Genomic DNA, 24,991 nt, shown 5'->3' on the forward strand with positions numbered 1-24,991 from the left:
AACCAAATTTTTGAAACCATCCCTTATAAACCATAAAATAATTATTTAAGTTAATAATTAAATTTCGGATTTACATTCAAAACATATTTTAATCACTAATAGATAATTATAACTTGCAAAAAATAATATTATGATTATAACGTTATATTTAAATAATAAAAATTAAAATTTAAAATGTATTAAAATATTCTATTTTAAACGAAAATAATAAAATACTATAAAATGATACTTTATGGCTAAAAAAACATACGAAATATCATTAAATAAAATATAACGCAAAGAGAAATAATATGATATGATTTAATATAACATTAAACAAAAAATAACCCAAAATGAAATAATTTAAAAGCATATTGAATTATGTCTATTTGCATATATTATGTATAAATATCGGATCTCATCAAAATTTAAATTTTAGACATTCATACTAAATATTTTAAAAATAAAAATATATTTAATTTTTGCTTTTAATTTTCAAATCAATGGTATAAATATTAAAATTAAATTATGCATTTTTAACTATCATTAAAATAATTTGAAAATCTTTTCGTTTTTGACAGAAATCATTGAAGTTCTAACTTTGAAAAAATCGAAAATATCAAATGTTTAAAATATCTCAAAATGTTTCCATGCATATAAATTGTTAAATGCTACTATACACGTCATTATATATTTTATTTCGTCACATGCGGATTAGGCATCTCGATAGAATTAGTTTAAACGAGGTACACCGATACCGATTTGCTGGTGAACTAAGGTACACTTAAGCCTAGATACACCTATACAGTTCTGTAATCTATAACAAATTGTTATTTCATTCAAAGATGAAGTTGGACTATACAACTATTTTATTAATTTTTTTTAAAAAAAAAGGTAAATACAATCTTATATATTTAAATGTAATGTATGTTGTATCATAACTAAGTTAAGGGATTTGAAAAAAATTATTAGAGTAATACGTAATATATTGTCAAAATAATATTAAAATAATATAGGTTATAAGTTAGTTTAATAATTCTGAAGTTAAACAATATTAACAAAAGTTATGGTTTTTATTGGTTAATACAATAACATCATCTTAAGGCTGTATTATTCATACAAACATTCAAAAATATAAAATTAAGATTATTATGAATTCTACGTTCAACAACTTAAATTTTATACTGGTTAAATTATGAGCATTAAATTAAATTATATCAATTTTCGAGATAATTTTTTAATTTAATTAATTTTGCACTATTAACTTAAACAAGGTAGAAAAGTGGGCATTGCTCTGTAATTAAATTTGTCACTATTATGGATGTGTTAAATTACTTAAATGTGAATTCAACGATTTCATTGATACATCATTGTATATGAGAAACGGTTCTAAGGGGAAATGATTTATCATTCTTTATCACTAAGTATATTTCATCTCTCGTTTCTGATGTAGCTATAAAGTTATTTATTTTAATTCTAGTATTACGATAGGCTGATAAATTTTTTTCTTGGATAATGATGATAATGTAGTATGAATTATATTTTTTTAAGTTTAACCTTTTGAGTACAAACTAAATCCAATTTTATATCCAAAACCATGACCATTTTTGAAAATCAAAGCGTTTTATCAACAATTTATCGTGAACTCAAATAAAAAAAAAATATATATAAAATATATAAAATAACACATCATGATAAAATCAATATATTTATCGCTCCGTTCAAAATGTATGTAGAATTGTATACTAAAAACTTATAAAAGTTACTTTAAAATCGAATCTTATTATTTGATTATAAATAATGTTGAATACAATTTTTAATAATGAAGAATATAATATTATTTGAAATGCGAAATGTGTATTATCCACTTGTTATGCATTGTTCTAGAACAAAAGTCCCTGATGTTTAATTGAAAATTTAACATAATCTATGTTATGCAAAATTTTTGGAAACAATATTTATTATAATTCGATGCACAAAACTGCAAATATTAATGGACCAGAAAAACACCAAACACAATAATTGAATTTCTGTTAAATTAATATTTATGTTTATTTGAAAAAGGTTAGTGTTAAGTTTTAACTAAACTATGATTACTATTTTTTAAATGTCAATCAATTTATACATTTGAAAAACATATGTCTATTAGATAAAAATTTTGATGAATCATAAACAGAATGGAATTTAACATAAAACACAAAAATTATTCAATTATAAAGTTTGGAGTTTAATATATTTGTTAGAAACTATTGTGAAATAAACGTGTAGTATGATATGCCAAAATTTAATTAATTAAAAGCAGTATCTATTTAAAATACAAACATGGTAAAGGCTATAGGATTATATTATATAATATGTACAGTAGTGCACTCTGAATTTCAAATACGTATTTTAATGCAATATATTATATTATAATAATTTTATATTTTTAAATTAAATATATATAGGTAGTTATTTATATTTTATTATTTTAATAACTATGATAATTACCGTTAAAGTAAGGAATCTATTATTTTATAATTTAACGAATAACTCTAGTTAGAGTATTTACATTAAAATTAAATTAATTTTATATTTATAAATTGTATTTATATTTAAAAATTAATTATTTTACACAGTTAAATATTAGTTTAAGTTACACATCATCATTATTAATATAGTTTATATAGTATTAGTTACAAAATGATTATTTTGATGTTTAATATAATATTGATTAGATATAATCAGTAATAATAGTATATTTTATGTTTTAAATATTTTTAATTTACATAAAAAATAGAAATAGAAATTTGGACAAAATATATACATAAATAATTTTATAATTTCAATATGGGTACATAAAAATAAATAATTAAATACAATAATCAATTGAACAGTCTTAACAGTTCTTAACTTTAACTGGTTAACAGGCAACAGAAATATAATTGTATCCTAACTACTTCTAATATACATAACTGAAAAATCATGGAGAATTTCTAAAATGTCTATTTAAATTAAAAAGATATAGTTTATTGTTATTAAGTTACTATAAAAAATACCGGCATTTTATTTTTAACGCTAACATAAAATACATAGTTATAATATTATCATAAGGTTCTCTTTTCTTTTTTAATTTATCAAAACTTTATATTTATATGATGTCGTCATAATGCCATACCTTTAACGTATATTTATAATGATTATCTTCGTATAAATCTTATTTGCATTAAAGTTTTTATAGATAATTTAAACAAACAAATTTGTTTACCCTTAACTTATTCATGTGGTTATAAATTATGAAATAAAGTAATAACAAATTAAACAAAAAATAAAATGATTGAAATATAATATTTTTACTCCAATTTTTCAAATACCGAATATTATAATATGAGTTGCTATTTATGATAATAATATTATAATATCATAATAATTTCGTGCGTTAACATAATCGAATTAAACACAATCTAACAATGTATAGACTAGATGTATATATAAACTTTAAGTTGTTTTTATTTAAAAATAAAAATAATTTAAAAATTTAAAATACAAGACAGATAGCTTATTTATTTACTCTTTACTTATGACATTTTACATCGACATAATGTTTTAATATTATACTAGATTAATTATCAATCATAGCTCATCTTTAATTTCAATAATCAAAATAATAATATATAATATTATAAAATAAATAACTAATTAATAATATTAATATTTAATTTGAAAATAATGTTCTTATATATTATTCAATTAGATTTTTTCTTATATATATTTGGATGTTTGAAGGTAAAATCATATAATTTTATTTTTGATTATATAACATACCACATACTAATCAATTAAATAATTATGTTCATTTATTTATATATTTATTAGTACTTGTATAATGGTAATTTATATACTCGTAATTAATTTTTTTTAAACATTTTACAATACACCATTACAAAAAGTAAATAAACTTAATTTACATTGTTTTAAATAAAAATAGGTACTCTAAACTCTATCAAAAATGTATACAGTAAATTATATAATGGTTATAGGAGTTATGAATATTGTATTTAAGAAATAGAAGAAATCGCAATCTTAACGAAGTTTATTTTAATGCACCAATATTATTGAACAATGACAAGAAATTAAAAAAAAAAAATTATAGTTAAATAGCATACAACTTGTTTTATTAGGTTAATAATTGTATTTAAATACTTTAACTCTAACATTTATATCGTAAAAAATAAAAAATAAATTCAAAATTAATAGTGGAAGAATATAAGTATAAGGTATAATATTATATTCATTATACATTATATTTAATATTTTTATAATATTCAGGTCCCGACTGTGATAATTTTAGGTTACCAAATTATGTCGATGATTACTCCTCGTGTTATTATAATATTTTACTATTTAATTTAATAATACAATTATTTGAGAGAAGTTACCTAATACTTATTACCTATATAGGTATTGTATTTGAACATACTATCTCAACAAAGACTGGATGCTGTAAAATAAATAATTGTATTTAATTTTTAGATAAAAATTAAATAATAATAGTTAAATATCAATAATTAATTATATTAATTTAGCACACAAATATGTTTTAAAAGAAAACTGGTTTTTTCACAGTAAAATAGTGGAGTTTTAATAAATTTTCCTTAATAAATATTAAGTAGGTACTTCATCTACTACAGCCCATACAATCGAATATTATATTATATTATATTCGTTAACGGATTTGTCGATTCAATGGTGTCATAACCGGCTAGAATGATTCTTAATCCAATATAATACACTCTATTAACTATACACATTACATAGCAAAATAGTGATCAGTATTTAAAAATTGGTATGCTGTATAATAACATAATATTATAAAGGATATTGACCCGTTGGGAATATAAAGTTTTAGTAGAACAACATGTTTGGTGTTCACATACAAATATTAAAAGTATTTAAAATATACATCACGATATAAGCATTCATTAATAACATTGCATTATGGATATGTATTTAAATTTGTATTCAAACAAGTACATTGTATATAAATATATATATATATATATATATATATACATATATTATTATAGTGATGTATCATGTTTTTTTATCAGAAATGATAGATAAATTATAGATATTAAAGTTAAATAAATAATTATACCATCATGAGTTCAAGACCAAATTATAGTAGATTCACTTCTATAGAGAGATGTTGGTAAATTTTGAATGAAACACATGTCATTAAATCAAATGAAAAATAAAATTAATTTTAAGATTTACAGAAATACATTTTATTGAATGCCAGAAACGGGATGGATAAAAAAAATTACATACCTACTTAAGTATTAACATTATTTTCATTTATTACTGCTGAATTACTATAATTGTGTATCTTCTGACATTTTAAAATGATACCCATAGTGGGGGTATTTGCGAGCGTCAGGTAGAACAAGTGACCTGCCAAACTGAGAATCATTCGAATTCGACTTTAATTTCATGTTCGTTCCGGTTCTGGATACTAGTGAGTAAATTTTTCGCAGATGAACAGGTCCGAGGAGTGAACTATAATATAACATAATACATTGTTATCAGGTAATATTTAGTTTATTTTACTCTTTATTATAATTAAAAACCGAAAGTTGACTATTATTTAAATATATTTTATACCTAAGGATCCAAATAAATCTACATTATTTAAAGATATTAATCATATAAGCTTAAACAAATAAACACACAATTTTAAATTTGTCATTTTTTAGAATACACGTTCCAAACTTAAAATTTTTTATTGAATTTAGTTAATTCTATAGATTATGTTTATAGTAATATGGTATATTTTAGTTATGATTTAATTTACAATTTTCATTATCCTTTAAGTATTGTTTTCCAAATCTAAATAGTTACGTAACAAAGTTATTTATATGTTTGTTTACATACAATAAATATGTTTTATAAACACGTGAGTGTTTAAAATATTATAATTATGAGTAGAAAATAAATACAAATTATTTAATTAAAATGTTATCAAATTAGTGTTGAAAATTTTTAATTTATAAGTGCATTTCTTTGATAGTTTTTAAATTTTAGTACATTCAATTTCAGTCACCAATGATTTATTACGAGTATTAATATGTTATAAGGTAAAATATATATGCATATGTATACTTTTATAAAGTTCAATTGAATTTTGATAAGTTTTAATATTTCAATGTAAAATAAAAAAAAATAGGAAACTATGAGCATATTAATTTATATGTATTGAATAAAAAATTCTAATTCAAAAAATCAAATATTCAAGTATAAATATATAATGTTATCTAATATAAAAATAGTATTAATTATTGAGTTAACTTATAAACACTACCAACTACCTAATAATTTATAATTACAAACATCTATAGTATAAATTATTTATTATTATTAAACTTTTTGAACTAATAGGCGTTATAATCATATTTATGGTTTAAATTAATATACCTATAGACTGTATAGTGTATATATTATATAATGTGAAATGTTAAAATCATTTTTAATATTCTTCATTGAAAAAATGGTTTCATATTAAACTATTAAAATATACTTATTTATGTGTTCGTATTAATTATTAACACAATTGAAATAAAATTAATAAATTATTTTTGGTGTAACTAATGGTATAATTAATTAATTGTGCATGTATAAATTGTTTTATTAATATAAAATAGATAAAATATACAGATACTTATATACATAAATTATTATATGTACAAAGATCAAATATGCTGAATGACGTCGATGCAACCTAAATGTACCCGATAAACAGAAATATACAAGTTTACAGTTCTAAAATGCAAATTTTTTTATTTCACGAAATTTTTAGAATTCCCAATGGAATAGTCTTGCATGTTTTTTGTTGACTTTTTGCCATTTCACCAAATATATACTGTCATCATAAAGTGGTGTATTCTTACTAACCGTAAATCTCAAAGAAACAGGTTTTTTGAATATTTGTGAATATTTATATTAGTAAAAAATAAGCCTATATATAAAATAATACGTATTATAAAAGAGGTCAATACACCGACCAAACATTTATATATAGTTTTAAAGGTATTAGATCACCCTTTATAGCTACTACTGCAGCAATGAGCTATGAACTTTCGCCTTATTATATTAATCTCATAGAATCGTATAAAATAAAAGAAAATTATCTGTTTCCTTATATATTCATGGCATCATGTATAATGTGGTGTCCTTCAACTTGACACTGACGTGACACAATGTCCGGTGCTTAAATCTATATTTTTTTATCATTTTTTTTGGCGTTCAGGAAAGACGTCCGTTCGGCGTTCATTCACGCATATATTTGTACCTACGTACTTGCGATAAAATACATATAATAAATAATATTATATCCTACGCATGTTTAAATATGTGTATATATATACATCACTGTTACATGTAACCTACCCGTGTACAAAAAAATAAAAACATTTAATATTTGTGTATTGCTATAATGCGTTCAGCTATTATAGGTCGCACGTTATATCTATCTGTATAGGTATACAACTATGTAAGTAATAAAAGTGTGGGCAAATATTGGTGTCGAGGACCTCTGCAGTCAACGACTGCTGTAAATATCAAACACTCAGCATTATGGTATACATAATATTCGTTAAGTAGAAAAAATAAACTGTAAACTTAATAATATACAAGAATTGTTCATTATTTGCAGGATAAGGGATATAGCTTATACCTATATAGACTAGACGTATTTTCATTTCTTTTTTTCACGCTGCAACTTTATATCACATTGTCTATTACAGTACAATAATACTTTATGAGCGTTCCACCGCAGACGCCATATTCACTAATACTTATTTTATATCTTTAACGGAGCGCGGCAAGAATGTATCTCCGTATAACATATTCTATGTTATATTAACCCCACTTTTGGATCGTCTTACAACGCGCACGACGTAATAAATATTATATACTTATTCGAACTCATCCGTTGATCACTGTACGCGTAGTACTTATTCACTGTAGTTACAAACCATAAACTTAAGACAGAAACCATATATTTTATTACATACTTCATGTGTTTTAAATTGTATTCATTTACATACCTCTAAACATATGCATTGCATACATTCACATGATGATTGTTTTTGAGATGTATTTAACTTTACAAATTGATTTACGTAAAAAAAATATCTACACACATTATATAGTAGGTATACTATATATTTTATGTATACTTATTAATTATTGTTTATAATAAAAAACGAATTATCTTGAAAATTGATAGAATTTTTAGAGGTTTTTAGAGATAACTTCATAGTTTATATACACTATATTTCAAATAATGACTACTTTAATTCATGGATTTATTTAAAATATGAATTCAATTTATAACCAGACCGTTATCTTAAATATTGAAACCACATTTTTAGTGTTAGTAATAAATAATATACAATAAATATCTCCACGTAGATATAATGGCACAAGTAAACGGTAATTGAATTTTGTGTGAAACGACCAATGGCTAAATTATTACTGATTTATTTTTATAAAATTTAAATGTTGACTAAAAAGTAATTTGTATAAAAATATATTAGATTACAAATTTCTTTTATGATTTGGAAACGATGCATATATTTAATATTTGAATAAATGTATATAATCACTATATATACGTAGAACTTAACCTATTTACTTATATATTATATTATAATATATTTACTTCTATTTACTATTATATGTACAAACGTTGCAGGGAAATAATGTGTAAGTCGTTTTTTATGCTGTATGCAGCATGTACCAATATACCTCGAAATTATAATTTTTTCTCTGTTAAAAAATACCAGAGATCTGTAGCTATTATAATTCGAGAGAATGCCTGAATACAATATAAGGTATATAATATGTCGGCGCAAGGTCGACGAAAGCGCGAACATTATCCTACTACAATACACATACGTGCATAAATATATATATTATAAGTCTATCGTTTTGTTTGCTTCTTTTGTTGCATTTAGTTTATTTTTAAATTTCGGGAAAACTTTTACTTTTGCACGCTTTGCGCATACTGAACACCTAGGTAATGTACCACGTATGTCTATACATTAGGTACCAATAGGTAATCGGCTTAAACCTCTGTTACGCGACCACTTTGCTATTGAAGCTCATCGCGTGTCCTTTTTATAGGCGGTGTCCCAGTGCACACGCTACTATTTGGTCTTCAGGCTCAAGCAACGCGCAACGTTATTCGTGTATACACATAAGCACGTCGTTATATGGGTGATACGATGGCGGTGATCCACGGCCGCGACGTGACAGTAACACTAAAGGTAAGTGATTTTCGATTTCATGTTATTTTTCTTACTATTTTTTTTCCAGCCATCTGCATGCCACGTTTTTTACCATCACGGTGTAACGTATTTCTTATATGAACATAAAATATAACCTTTTGGATTCTCGTGTATAGTGCACACATTGAACTTAAAGATACATTATAAACTCAAATAGCCGATAAATTACTATATTATAATCTGACTGAGATGTAAATTTCGTTCCAATGTTTTTATATAATTTGTTTCAGAAACGTTATTCTAATCTATATCTATACGTAAAAAAAAAAAAAAAACATTATGCTAAGTATGTTTCAGACGTTGAGATGTTGTTTCAGCAAGTATACTATACTGAGTAATATTACATTATGCAATGTATTATATATAATCGTTTTATTTTATTTACATTTTAATGGAACATTCCAACGAACTAAATATATATGCATATAAGTTTATACGTAGTAAAATATTGATTTTAGCAATTATAATTATTTTTTAAGGAAATGCTCTTGCGGACGATAGTTTTTTTCGTGGTCATTGTAGACGTATGTTGGGGATCTGATCCACCAAAATCGTATGGGCCGTCTCCGTCAAACGACAACTACCATAATAATTATGAACCCGAGTTTCAAAGACCGTTAGCTGTATTCACAGAGAGACCCGTGAATGTGGCTAACTTTGTATTGATTCCAGTGGTGCAAGTTCCATCTTCAGATCTAAGAATGATTTATCGGCCACAGATCGACAGTGTTTCAAAAACCGAACCAGTTATAATGTGTAAATCATTAACAAAATCATTTGTAAGTATTTAATACTTGTTTTACTATAATTTTTTTTTTTTACTATTTCTTTATTTTTCGAGAAGACACTTCACTCACATGCGTTATCTCCATCTTATAAATGAATAACATAATAAAAACCATTTCATGCGGGCAAGAACCACTCAGGCTGTAGTCCAAATTAAGCGACTAAATTTTCATATTAGAAAGAGAAAACTATGTAATATAGTTTTTATTTTTTCGATATCAGAACTAAAATAAAAGTTATTCAAGTTAGAAAAATCCAAAAATAGTGGGTTTTGAAATGACAACAACTTTTTTTGTACTAGTGATATTAAAAAATTTAAAACGAAATTACAAAGCCAATATTTTCCTTTTTTTTTAAGGTGTAATTTGGATTGTTTAATTTAAAATACAACCCTAGTGGTTTTTGCCTGCGTGAATCAGTTTTTACTACGATGTACGTTTGCAATACAGAGACAAATCTTCTTAAACCAGTCTAAATACCAACAAATACAGTACGATGACAATAAATACCGTAATTTTTTATCACCTTCTATGTATAAGTGATATTACTTTTGTTAGTATTAGAAAAAAAGTAAAAACTATAGGTCCTACCTATTAGAGTAATGAGGATTTTTAGTTTATTAACAATGAGTGCTTAATAGCTTATACAATGAATAAGTTGTTAATAAAATACATTATTTAAGTATAGAATTGTTTAGATTTTGATATAAGTGTATTTCACAGAGGTTAAAATTAGTATTTTTGTTACAGAGAAATATTTTAAAGGTCCTCGAACTGAAAAGTTTAAGTAAAGAGATAACTGTAGAAAACTAAATTATACATAAGAATATAATTTAAATAACACATAATATTTTTTTACTCAAAAGTAATTAAAGAAAATAAGAAATTTTTTTTCTTTGCAAATATGAGATGTATAATATACTTTCGTTAGGTTTCGTAATAGAGTAAAATATGTCGTGTTCGCGGTCGGATATTTCGGTACTAGATTAACTATGAACATTTATAATACTATTTATATTTATATAATATTCTAAAGATTTGCAAGCAAATACCAAATTGTTGAATTTCTATAGTATTATAATATTTTCAAAAAATAACATATTGGTAAATTAATTTTATTATACATAAAGTAAAAATGTGTGAAACCGAGAAGTCTATCGACATAAACATAAGTGTGATAAAATTATTTTTTTCCCTTTTGACCTATCCACCCCTCAATATACTTCAAAGTATTAAGCTTTAGTTCAAATTGTATTATTATTATTTGTTAGACAAGTATATTGGTTATAATTTATTGTAGTCAAATTACATAATTTTGGTTTTTCAAAATATTCTATAATATTATGATGAATATTTTGTGTGGATATTTGATTAATGGTGATTTGTACTCCGATAAGGTTATTTGAACTGACAACATAATAAAAATGGTTTAAATATACAATGTGTAAAATATTGTATATTATTATAAAATAAATATCAGAATAAAACATTTCATAAAAAGTAAAATATATTAAAAAGTATACTCTTGTTTAAAAAATGTAACCTAATTAAATTTAGTTACATAATATTTAATTTATTCGGTTTTGATAAGTTTTTTTAAAAGATTAAAATTTTGTTGGTTTAAATTTACGAAGCGTAAATAAATAGTGGACAAAAAACGGTATGAACTTCAAACGGCGAAAATTACGAAATTGTTGAGTACATTTAATAAATGGGTTATAACTTAAAAGTCACTTTTACCTTACAAGCACATATTAGACCGCAACAAATCGCGTCTTTTGTCCATAAAACTTACAATAAAAAGTATTTCATAGAATTATTAGTTTAACTATTTAAAGAACAACGATTTCTTTGGGCGTGATTTAACTAATTATCCTTTGTACTCTTTCATTTTTAGATATCTGTTCAGCAGTATAATTATACAACTATACATTTAATATTATGTTATTTCAATATAATGGAGTTATTTGTTATTACTTTCTTAATTTTGATGTATGACAATATGATGTAAAAAAAAACTATCTTCTTATAGATTTATGGGGATATGTTTTATTACATAAATATTTTTATATTTTATGAAAATATAATATTTATTACCTAAATCGAAACTATCTATGATCATTATTGTTGGTTTTACATCAATAGTAAAATTATTTTAATAATCTATTAAATGGTAATCGAATTTAAATAACGTTATAAAACTGATGTTGTGATGTGAGATAACCATTTCAATAATTAATTAAACTGGAAAATTGCTTTGAGAATATAATTTATACGTAGAAAATATTCAATCGTATATTTTCATTAATTTTATAATTATATAATCTTGTTCTCTTAAGTGCTTATATTTTTTTTATTCCTATTTTTATTTTATTTTTTATTTTTTTTTTTAGTTTCCAAGTTTTTAGATTTTTAAACGTCTTCTAAACTATAAAGTAGGAAAATAAAAAAAGCGTAAGTTCATAACAATTAAATTATGTGAGAAATTATTTCATAGTAATAAAAAAATTAAATACAATTTATTTAATGATGAAATAATTTATGTTTTCATTTGTTAAAAAAATTAAAAAAATTAAAATTTTAAACTTGTTTTTTTTTTTTAACTTAATAATAAGACATTTTTTCAATTTTATGAACACGATACATTAACGATATATAAAAGTACATGTTACTCGCTTATATATCACTTTATATATAGTTTATAGTTAGCTTTATTAGGTACGTAGCACACTATAAAGTATCCAATACATAAAACTTAAAAATATTAAATAAACGTGCATGTATTATACTTAGAAAGTTCATTTAAAATAAATAATAAATTAAATCAAATTCATAGATTTATTAATTATCTATAAGTAAATTATTTTTTTTTCATAAACTTATAAAAAATTAACTAGCTTTAGTTTAATTCAACTATAATATTAAATATAATATCAGGTATGTTAGTATGTTTCTACTAATTAAATAATTTGTAATAAAAAAATTAACTTAACAAACATATATAATAAAGGATTTTTAAGTAATAAAAATCAAAAATTGTATCGTTGATGATTATTATTGTTTAATTTATCTGACAGTCACTGTTATGAGAAAAATAACGACAAATAGATAACATTTAAAGATAGCTCAGAAGAAATACAATTAGAATTTAAATGAACTAAATATTTTATTACCATTTATCTCCATCACTCTTTATCGATAAAATTAACAATTCGTTGGTACTTGATATTAATTTTTCTAAAATTACATCAATTTTTCCTATTAGTATCACTAACTGCAAACTATACAGCAAAAATTAATTTTTAAATAAAATTCAAGTTTTTAAGTTCATCAAAATTATGAATTAATTTTAATTAAACGAAATATTAATTTATTTTCGTTCTATATTTTAAAAATTTTGAACGAATGAATGGAATCAATTCCAAGATTTTGTGTGTATTTTAATATGATGACGGTTGCAGGAAGCTACACCTGCAGTGCAAGTTCAGTTACAGCAACCGTTTTACCTATATGACGAACGGACGCTCATACCGTTCCCAAAGTCAGTTACCATTTTGCACGGTGGTTACCGAATGTCAATCCCAGTTGGTATGGTTGTAGCTCCAGTTCCAGTGGATCTCCTTCGTGCTGGACCAGTATTCGTCACCACGCTATACGCTATACCCGCGAGTCCCGAGCCAGCGCCGTCACCAGTAAGGTAAGATTTGGCGTTGACTATGTTAAAATTTTTGTAAAATTGTATAGCGTGAAATTTATAATTCAAACAACTAGAATTATTTTGATATTCTTTTGTGATTTATGAGGTAAATTAATAGCATTTGATCATTTCAACTTGTGAGTATAAATAGTATATTGAAAAACACATTTTAAAAAGGTTTATTAGCAGGCTCTACGAAAATGAATGTGTAACGTTACATCTTTATAATTTAAGTCATAAGATTATAACAAATAATACATTTCTTACGTTTTAAAAAAAAAAAACTTCATAAGTGCCAAAGAAACTAAAAACTAACTGTAAAATCAAAGCTAAAGAGAGTCTGTGGGCATAATATAAACTATAAATAATAATTTTGTACTTCTCTTATTGGCCTGAATGCATTGATAATTTTTTTTTAATTTCTGACTGCACCTGATCAAATGTTTAAAACATGTTTAATTACATCAGTTTGTTTGCATATATCACAATATAGGTTCGTACCGTTGCCGTCTTATCCTCCGAATCCAACGGCCCTTCAGCCGTATTCAGCGCCATACTCAGCACCACTATCCCAGTATCCGGCTCCGTCAGTTCAGTATTCAGCAACGCCGTCCCAGTACCCAGTTTCGTCAGCTCAATATCCGGCTGCACATCCTCCGTCCACGCAATACTCACAATCGGTACCACCATCGCCAACTTACTACCAACACTCGGGAAGCACAGATGGCGGATACTCTGAAGAGTCCAATGACCTGCGAAACCGCGAACCACCCGGCAAACTGTACACACAATTTGCAGCGTCGTCGTTTCAAAACTCTAAAGAATCACCACTGCTGCACCAACTAAGAGAGGAGTCGGAAAAGAACCGCAATAAGTACGCGCCGCCTTCGTATTCCAATCAGTACCAAACGGTGGACGCTCCATAGACATGTCATTGCCACTAGACTTGAGTTGTGGTTGGGTGCATGCTTTTAACGAGACAGATGTGCTAATTTTTTTTATTATTATTTTATTTAACGAAAACTATTTTTCTATCCCATATATTTGTATAGGTTACACTTTTATAATGAAAGACTATTATTCTTAAAATATTATTTATATTTTTTATTATTTAAATTTTAAAATATAATCATACTTATAAATTATATAATTAGACTTATACATCTATGAAAAAGTACACTTTGCAGGTAGTATACATAGAGAAGAATAAGAAACAATAATTTCGAATAGTTTACATTATTATGTATTGTTATAATATTAATAATTACTAGCTCGATAGTTTCTACCAAAAAAAAAAAAAAAAATGACACTTTTTGAATGTACCAGATGTATAATAAATATATTATATTCAATTTGTACACCAGTCCATTTTATCACATTTTATATTATTTTTACAATAATTATTTTATTTACATAAGGATTGTTAAATAATTATGTAAAATCTAAATTAAATATGTTATGATTAAGGAACTTAATTTGGATTATGTTGAAACTCGAAAAATGTTGCTCTCAACAAATAATATTAAAACATTATGTTTATAATTTATTTATATTCAGAATTAAATATTTATATATATAAATTTATGGGAACTATTTTATTTTAGTTTATTAAATTGTTATTGTTTATCTAAAAAGAATCAGAGATGAATAATGTAATAAAAAAAAAAAAAAAAAAAAATGCAAGATAATTATGATGGTAGGTTTCTATTATAATTTTCTAATTAAAAATCGTTAAAAAATTGATTTTATATCAATCATAACTCGAAGTAATAAAAATAAAAATAAGAAACGCTATTTTGTTCAACAGGTTGTATTTGAAACTCTCGAGATACTTTCAAAACACTATTATACTATATATATATTACACATAATTATGTCCAATAATGTCGAACTTTTAATTTTGTTTTCGAGTTAACAAAGTCCGACTGTATTTTTTAAATAGTTTATTGGAAAATTATTAGAAGGACAATACTTATATGTGCAAAAAATCGTGTAGCGTTTTTTACATGTAAAAAGGTAGGACGAGCGCAATTGCGTTTCACCGTGTTTGTTTTCAGTTAATATATTTACCCTCGTAATAAACATATGCAAGACATGCGTATAGTATAATTATGTACTACAAATATTTTTTTTTAAGTTTTGTAATTACTCAACTAAACTAATTAGTTAGTCAAGATCTTTTATTTTAGATGAAACATTTTTAGTTTCACATTTAAATAGGTTATAAGTGAAAACATTATCATACGGTTAACATTAATATTGAGTAATAATTATATTTATATTATATTTTGCATTTATAATAGCCAATAGGTTTTCTCTCGATTGTCACTCGGTAAAAATATATTGTTATGTAAAAAAAAAACAATTGTTTATTGGTTTAAGATCTAGTTATCAAAGATTAAGATAAATTGCAATAGACTAATAGTCTATACTCTATAGCATGGTCTATAGTATGATGAGATTTTTTTTAATTAAGAAGTACATAGCATACATATTATATGTCGGTAATTTCATAAATTCGATGTAACGTATACGTACATAGAATATACCTACCTAAGTAGTAAGAATATTTTTAATATTTCAATGGGTTTTTAATTAAGGAATATTAATTAAAAAGGCCACAAAAGTGGATGTTAAATTACAAAAATAATATTTATAATTTGCCTACTTCTGGAGCTATCTAATCTTTAACTATTTCATAAGTGTTAAGTAAATCATAAAATAATAAGCTATGTACCACATTAAATTATAAATAACTAATTATAAACTAAATACTTTTGTTTTAATTGAGTATTAAATAAAAATCAATATTTTTTTTCTTTTCTAAATAATATCACATTTTTTTTTTTTATCACATAAAATATAGTTTTCACTAATACTTTTTTTAAATAAATAGTTATCGATATTCAATTCTTAATCAGTATGATATGATTAACATATATGTTTTAATATTATAATATGAATTTTATATAATAATATAATATCGGATTTAAATCTATGATGAGTATAAGCTATTAAATCAAATTAATTAGCATGAATATCAAATAAATTAATATAGAAATTTGTTAACATTTCTAAAAATAATGATGTCTGTTGAAGAACACAAACCAACAAGTATATCGGATATACTGTTATATTGTTAATAATAATATTACTATATACTTGATAATTTATTAGCATAGTATTAATTATTATTATACTACAGAAAAATCGTAATACAATTAATTATAATATATTATCATTATTAGTAACAGTGGTCGCCTAATACATTTCAACGGTAATATAACTACCACGTCGGTATGAGAATTGCCTACACCATCGCCTTGTGTAATATTCTGGATCTCGCAAACAAAACACATAATATAAATTACAAATAAAAGTTCAAATCCGTCATCGAGGGATAACGAATAATATAATAGATACTCCGTGTTCATGATTATAGTCTTAAAATTTTGTGTATCCCCACCACATCGATCAGACTTGCACGAGCAGTTCATTTATTTATAATTGTATTGTTTTCGGTAGTTTTTTTTTTCTTTTAAACTTTTTTAAAGTCATCATTTTGAACTGTAACGTTAACTTTCGGCGTATAATATTATTATCGTGTTTGCGTGTAGTGAAAATGGTCAAACTGAGGCGGCGGCGGCCGAATACTTTACAATCGATCCGCGCACGCTCCTCGGCACACGCATTATTACGACTCGCGAGGCAATGCGCACAGAAAGCCACGAGTAACAGTCGTTTGCGAGTCGCTCAAAACGTGTATTATTTTCTAACACCATTATAATTTTTGTCTTCGGGCTAATTTGTTAGTCGACCGTATTTGGCGTTTTCATAACATTTTTACGTTATTACCTGATCGTCGGAGAGGCGTGCGTTTTAACAGGTACCTAATTTTACACAAAATAACTGTGTACTATTTGGTACTTCCGCGGACGACGTGATACGCTGGAAAAATCGATAGCACAGCGCTACGTAAAATGGTGAGCAGCGGCTGCAGTGGCAGTGCCGGTGGCAACGGCAACGGCAACAATAATAACAACAACAACAATAACAACAACAATAACAATAATAATGTCAATGACATAAACGTCAACAACAACGACGGCATGCACGATGGCTGTTCGGCTGATTCGCTGGACGTGCACACCTCCGAGGACCAACGGTACAAGCCGCTGTTGGAGGCCATCAAAGCCGGCGATTACGACGAGTTCGAGTTTGCCGTAGACAAGTGTGGAGGTGAGGCACTGAGCTTCCGAGACGAATGGGGCTACACGCCGGCCCATTGGGCCGCGCTCTACGGCAACGCCGAGGTGCTCAGGTACCTGGTGGCCAGGGGCGTGACCGTGGACATGTCGTGCTACGGGATCCAGGGTTCCAAGCCAGTGCACTGGGCATGCCGCAAAGGTCACACAGCCGCCGTTCAAGTGCTGTTGCAGGTACCACAATATACGTTTGTGTACATTAGACGCGGGTGAGGATATCGCTGTGCATCACCCACTTTCCCGAAAGTCCGTTGCGATATGAGCGTGGACAGGTTAACAGAAACAATCTATCCAAGTCATTAACGAGTTAGGTCAACGTTATAATATGCCTCTTGTAAATTAAATTGTACTTTTGACGGTCAAATGATATTCTACATGGCGTTATACGGTGATATTCAACTCTAATATTATAACATAGGTACCTAATTTAAAATCGATACGAGGGAATTATCAACTTACTCGGTTAGAGAGACGTATTTTAATTTTGATTGCGCCTAAGCGGCTATAGGACACACATGGTTCTCGTGCAACTTTCAGAGTTCGTATAGCAGACTATCTACTATGAGATTGAGATGGTGAAACGATCTTATACAAATTTATTTTAAATGATCTGCCATAAAATTTGATTATATAAAATTTAATATTCGTTATTGTAGCTTATTTTATTTTTTATTAATTTTAACGGATTAAATAAATAAATCAAACGTTAAATAAAAATAATAATAAAAATGAGTAACTACAAATTATAATATTTGAGTACGATATACATTTTATTTATCAATTAAAAAATGAATAACTATTTTTTATTATTTACTAAACTCTACAGCTTCTCTGTGCTTTGATAAAATGAATATCGAGTATCAAATTAAGAGATCGGGAGTAATGTCACATTATACAATGTATACTGCAGAATAAGTGTGAAGTGTTAATACCGCTGTGAAATATATTTTATGAAATTTAATAGATTACCAAATATATAAGTAATATTACCTTCTATATGAATTTTCACATGGTAAAAAAAAAAAAAAAAAAAAAAAAAAAAATTACTTACCATTTTTATAAATATATTCTTCTATAATATTAATTTTTATTATCCAGTATATCAAATTGGTTAGGCAATTTATACGTGCATTTATATGTCTGCCGTGATGTTAAAAATCAAGAAATATTAATTGTAGCTTTATCCTAATATATTTCGTGATTAAACAAAGCAAATATTTACTTAATTTTTAATTTAACTGCAGTAATATATATGTATAAACATAATTTTAACTAGTTTTATTGTTTTTCAAATTAAATGGACATAGTCAATTTTACAATAGAGTAATGAACACTTAAACTGGTCAAAAAAAAAAAAAAAAGTTTAAATAAATTAGTTTTTTAATTTGTTAATATTTTATCTTTCCTTTGAGTATTATATTATAATATTATACAGTTGTTTAAATATTGACTATTAATCATTTTCGAAAACCCAGGCCTATGGAAGTGTAATTCGTTTTCGACTTCGCATTGTACTTAATGAAATTTTCTTTTACTCTACGATTGTATAAGCATCATGGTGACAAAACCTGCAGTTTTTATATCGTATTACGTATGTAAACGTATGGATTAGTTTAAAAGAATTATATCATAATACGTGCTATAAATTATAATATAACCGCCATATACGAATTCGTATTTCAAGCTGAAGGTTTCGAGAATTGACACTTATTTACGTATTCATATTTTATATTAATACATAGTACTGATTAGTGATTATTATAAATATTATTTAGAGAAGAAGTATTTTCAATATAAACCGAAGATTGTAATAAAAAAAAAACTATAGCTACATAAATCTAAAAAAATACTTTTTTAGTGAAATTTTTTTTTTTTTTTAATTGCGTTCGAGAACGTGCGAAATTATTTGACTAAATGTTTTTTAAAGTGAATTGTGAACTCTGTTTATAAATTTCATTATAGCTCATAAAATTAAACTGAGAAATTTTTAATAGCCACTAGATAATATTAATGTTCGATCGTTCCGTCACAATATGTATTAAATATATCTACCTATACAATTCCATTAGATTTTTTAGGAATCAACCGATCGATTGTTATTAATAACTGTACCTAAAAGATCAATTGTGATGACAAATATATCTAAGTAGTGAGTTGCCTTCTTACAATTAATAAACGAATTTATTGATTTGGTTCGATTTCGAAAAAACTATTAACTAATTATCTACGCGAATCGATGATTTTCGTAAACATCCAATTATATATTTTTTCTATGATTAAAATATTAGTTTTGTACTCGTTATATCTAATTACCAGTTGATATATTTGTACGTAGTGAAATTCTAGAATGCATGTTTAATAATCTACGTATTACTACTGTAAATACTAGAATATTCGTCTTGTATATAATTAGTTATGCCTAGTTAAAAAGTGGACAAATTTATTATTACATATGTAAACGTAATTATTAACTGTTCTTGAATGTTGAGTGTCAGGTAAAATTTTATTTATAAAACTGATGAAAATATTTTGATAGCCTAACTATTAATGATAATAATCTTTTATAATTTATTATGACAATATAAATTAAGAGGTATACTTGTAATTTGTATGTAACCCGCGCAGTACTTAATAATAGTCTATAGTTGTGGTACAATAATCTACGTTGGACAGTTGTTTTGTGAAAAATGTATTATTCGATGACACAAAAACCATGACCCATAAAATACAATTTGCATGTAGGTATATAAAAATAAAACGTAACATTTATAATTATCTTTAATGTAAATCGTTGATACTTTGAGAACCTTGAAATGCTACTAAGATGACAGATTAACATTAAGACCAAACCCATACTAGAGCACATTATAGTATAATATATTACACGATTATATTGCTTAAAAAAATATTTTTACATATATAATTTATCATAATATTAATTAAAATTTTTAAAACTCACGACTCATGATTCAATTATTTTAAATGATTAACGAAATACAAAATATCATAATATATTAAACTATAATGTTTAAAATAAATGAAATATTATAAATTGTGATTTAAAATAAAATAAATTTACTTAAATGTAACTCTTGTGTGTTTTGAAGGCTGGAGTAAATCCAAACGTATCAGACTTCAAAGGCCTTACACCCTTAATGACCGCAAGTATGTTTGGAAAAACATCCACGGCGAGTTTCCTATTAGGTATGGGTGCTCTACACCATCTGACCGACATAAATGGTGACACGGCATTACACTGGGCCTCGTATAAAGGTCACCCAGAACTGATAAGGTTGTTATTGTACTCTGGAGCAGATCTGACAAAAGCTGACAATTTCGGCTCGACGCCGCTACATTTGGCTGCCCTTTCCGGAAATGCAAAATGCGTTGAAATACTTTGTCAGAACGTATGTAAAAACAAATTTAAAAAAAACATTATCTATCGAAAGTCGATAATTTATAAATATTCGTCTGTTGGCCTTTACAGAGTCAAATATCATTACAACCTAGGGATAAAAACGGCAAAACTCCGTTAGGCCTAGCTGTGAACCACAGGTACGAGGACATCGCAGGGTTGTTGAATAAAGAGATTAAGAAGAGAAAGAAGTGGATAGTACCTCTTCACAAAGCGTTGTAAGACTATACATTGCAAATGCAAAGTTATTTGTTTGCAATATGTATCGTAAATTCGTAATTATCTAACTATTATTATTACAGAAATGCAATTTTTGGAAGTTCAGCGTACTCGAAAGGTCCTTTGCTGCTATTTTTGTGTTCTTTCCTGATTTGGTGGTATCCTCTTTATATATATAGAGTAAAGCAGTGTTTTCATCTACCCGTAAAATGTGTGTTCGATTTTTAATAATTTTATGTGGCTATGCTATGCTATAGGTAGTACCTGTTACGTGGAACTTGACGAGAGGTTGTCACTATACGTATATAGCCTGGAATATATTCATGTGGATATGTTGGTTTATAACAAAACAATCAGATCCTGGATTTTTACCAATCGATTCAGGCAGTTACATTCAAACCATTAGACAAGTAATTTTATTTATCGAATAAAATAAATTATTAATTTTATCTATGGAATTTGTAAATAGAATGTAAATTCTTAGTTATTATTAATGTATTATATAAATTAAAACGGTATACAAATTTAGTAACAATACATAACGTGACAAATCTACGTGAAATCTTAAAATAGTTATGTAAATAATAAAGGCGTGTCTAATATCAATGATACAAAACAAATAGTAATAATACTATGATGGCTTAATGAAAATATAAAAATACACTTAATTAATACCAACGTGAAAATTGTGTGATACATTTAATTATGGTTAGTTATTATATACATCAACCATAATTATTATCATTAATTCAAAAATTTATTATCGGATGACATGTCATGTCATAGTATTAATTTTTCAAAAAATTATTTTGAATTTATTTAGTTACCGTTTTATCCGTGTGACATGGGTACCAAAAGAGATATTCTGTCAAGACTTTGTCACACATGTCGCTGCGTAAGACCCTTGCGAGCTAAACACTGCCGACTATGCAACAGATGTGTTCAACATTTTGACCACCACTGTCAATTTGTTATCAATTGCATCGGCCTTAGCAACAGGTAAATTTTTATTAAATTATTAATTATTTTTTTAGTCCAACATTAGTTTGTTCAAGAACTCCTACAATACAGTGGAAAGTAATGTGTATATAGGATCCAAAAGTCTTGCGTTAATTTATTTCATAGCATCATTGTTAATCTCTATTGTTAGGATGGCAAATATAGAGAGATAAATTGTATTTCTTACAGGAATATAATACTAAAATAATCAATAATGTGTAAAGAATATTTTTTTTTATATATTAAAAATATAATTCTGCTATTTTGATTTTGTACGTTTATATTTTTGAGTATTTTATATAGCAAGAAATATTTATATTATAATTTATAATATACATATAACATTTCTTTGTATATTAGTTTGATACATAACTATATAAATGTATTAAAATCCTATCCTACGCTCTAGTCTAACGTATAACATGAATATGCTCATTTGGGTTTGTTCATAGATCGTGGTTTTTCTGGTTTGTCATAAGTCTAGCCATGAATTGTTCGTACGTAATTTATTTGGTGTGTTGCACGATCGATGTAGAAGGATTCAACGTTTTTTACGTCCTAGCGTTATTGCAAGCATTTGCGTTTGGTGTTTTGAGTTGGGCCTTAACTGCAACAATCGTAAGTATACCTATAATACACATAATATATTATACTTATAAAAGATTATATATATATATATATATATATGTATATATAGAGTGTCTATATGTATGTATAGATATGTATGTGTTTTTACTCATTTATACTCACCTGATTTTCCATATTGCATTATATTTCTCTATCAGAATCCTATCTAAACTTAAAAATTTTCGACATAAGTACTATTTCTTAATACTAAATGAAAATTTATAATTCGAATTTTAAGACATTTATATAAATTAGTCTTATGCATTTATTAATCATATTAGTCGTTACCTATTTTTATATATAGTATATATCTTAATACAACTTTAAAACAAAAGTTCAAACATCTTATTTTGATGTAAAAATTGACCAAAAAATACTATACAATTATAATAAAGATATTGATTTTTAAATTTTTAATAAAGTAATAATTTTCCAAACCATGTTTCAAAAAAAATATGTAAGTAGCATATAATGTACTAACATAAACACACTTTACATCAATATAATATATATATATATATATATATATATATATATATATATATATATAAATTATTATATATAGTATATTTACATACATTTCATATGCTTACCTGTATCATAATATATGAATTAAGTCTCTCCAATGTTTTAAACACATATTTGTTTTTTTTTCTACATAGTGTATCAACGCATTGATGAATTTAACCAGAAATGAGATGATCAACCATAAAAAGTACACTTACCTAAAAAACAGCAGAGGAAAATACTACAATCCATTCTCCAGAGGCATCGTGATCAACGTTTTGGAATTTTTCGGGTGTACACAAAACAGAACGAATTATGAAGGCGATAGATATAATTGTTACGATTGAGGAGGGGGGACAAAATATACGAGAAAATTTTGTAGGTACTTATAAAATATCTACTTAAACTGCCATCATTTTAAAAGTGATTACTAAAAAACGAATCAAAGTACGTCTATAATAAATAATAAGATCCGATCATTTTTAATAATATTATTCTGCCTCTTCAAATTCTACACATTTATTGTCATATGAAATAATTATTTTAAAAAAACCGTCTTTAATCGTAATATTTTAATAATACTATATTTTAGATTCTATTTAAATGTAACTATGCAGATTTCACTTTAGTGCATTCGAAATAAAGATTAGGTGTTTACTATTATTGAAATGTTTATTTTGCTACGTCAGATCACTTAACGTGAATATTTTTTACTCACATTTTTCATATAAATGATAATACTATATAGTGTATTATGCACCTCAGTCGCGTAATATCATTAAATTAACATAATATGTGAAGTTAAAAAAAACTTCTTGAATGCCTACAGAATGGTGATGATAACGAGATGATGATGAGTTTGGGTTATGATACCTGTTTTACTTCTTCAAACCAAAAATAGGAGACAGCCTGTTTGGTCATTCAAACACTGTAATAGACTCTTCGCTTACTTTCTACTTGGTAACAGCTGTTGTGCACAATAAAATATATAACCATTTGCATACAATAAAACGTGCGTTAGCCGTATGTATAGACTCGCGTATTTTTTTCCCAGCATTCAGGTACAATAGGAGAAGAAAGAAAGAGGAAAACGTTTTTGCAAAACAAAACTCATTTCTTGTACGATTTGTATTTATATTTTTTTATCTATAAATATATTATATATTTAT

General features: G+C 25.6%; 2 protein-coding genes across 2 annotated transcripts; both read left to right on the forward strand.

Annotated features, from left to right (window-relative positions):
- Positions 1-5,440: 5,440 nt before the first annotated feature.
- Positions 5,441-14,853, forward strand: LOC112591954 (leucine-rich repeat extensin-like protein 1). Its single transcript, XM_025335925.1, has 5 exons — positions 5,441-5,547; positions 9,145-9,287; positions 9,788-10,087; positions 13,555-13,790; positions 14,284-14,853. The coding sequence occupies exons 2-5, from the start codon at positions 9,234-9,236 to the stop codon at positions 14,714-14,716; spliced, it is 1,023 nt and encodes a 340-aa protein (XP_025191710.1). The 5' UTR covers positions 5,441-5,547; positions 9,145-9,233; the 3' UTR covers positions 14,717-14,853.
- A 2,640-nt stretch (positions 14,854-17,493) lies between these two features.
- LOC112601066 (probable protein S-acyltransferase 23) lies at positions 17,494-24,557 on the forward strand. Its single transcript, XM_025348485.1, has 8 exons — positions 17,494-18,229; positions 21,163-21,462; positions 21,543-21,688; positions 21,773-21,869; positions 21,947-22,099; positions 22,513-22,688; positions 23,141-23,306; positions 23,978-24,557. The coding sequence occupies exons 1-8, from the start codon at positions 17,771-17,773 to the stop codon at positions 24,167-24,169; spliced, it is 1,689 nt and encodes a 562-aa protein (XP_025204270.1). The 5' UTR covers positions 17,494-17,770; the 3' UTR covers positions 24,170-24,557.
- The last annotated feature ends 434 nt before the right edge of the window (positions 24,558-24,991 follow it).

The sequence above is a fragment of the Melanaphis sacchari genome, unplaced genomic scaffold, assembly GCF_002803265.2.
Source record: "Melanaphis sacchari strain LSU unplaced genomic scaffold, SCAv2.0 Contig0_pilon_pilon, whole genome shotgun sequence".
Classification (NCBI taxonomy): domain Eukaryota; kingdom Metazoa; phylum Arthropoda; class Insecta; order Hemiptera; family Aphididae; genus Melanaphis; species Melanaphis sacchari.

Bases quoted from the DNA above. Each gene is read 5' to 3' on its own strand.
- LOC112591954 (XM_025335925.1), top strand. From the start codon at position 9,234: ATGGGTGATACGATGGCGGTGATCCACGGCCGCGACGTGACAGTAACA. The intron at 10,088-13,554 runs GTAAGTATTTAA...TGACGGTTGCAG, and splicing joins AATCATTAACAAAATCATTT to GAAGCTACACCTGCAGTGCA. The intron at 13,791-14,283 runs GTAAGATTTGGC...ATCACAATATAG, and splicing joins CCAGCGCCGTCACCAGTAAG to GTTCGTACCGTTGCCGTCTT.
- LOC112601066 (XM_025348485.1), top strand. From the start codon at position 17,771: ATGGTGAGCAGCGGCTGCAGTGGCAGTGCCGGTGGCAACGGCAACGGC. The intron at 21,870-21,946 runs GTAAAGCAGTGT...GCTATGCTATAG, and splicing joins ATCCTCTTTATATATATAGA to GTAGTACCTGTTACGTGGAA. The intron at 22,689-23,140 runs GTAAATTTTTAT...GTTTGTTCATAG, and splicing joins TGCATCGGCCTTAGCAACAG to ATCGTGGTTTTTCTGGTTTG.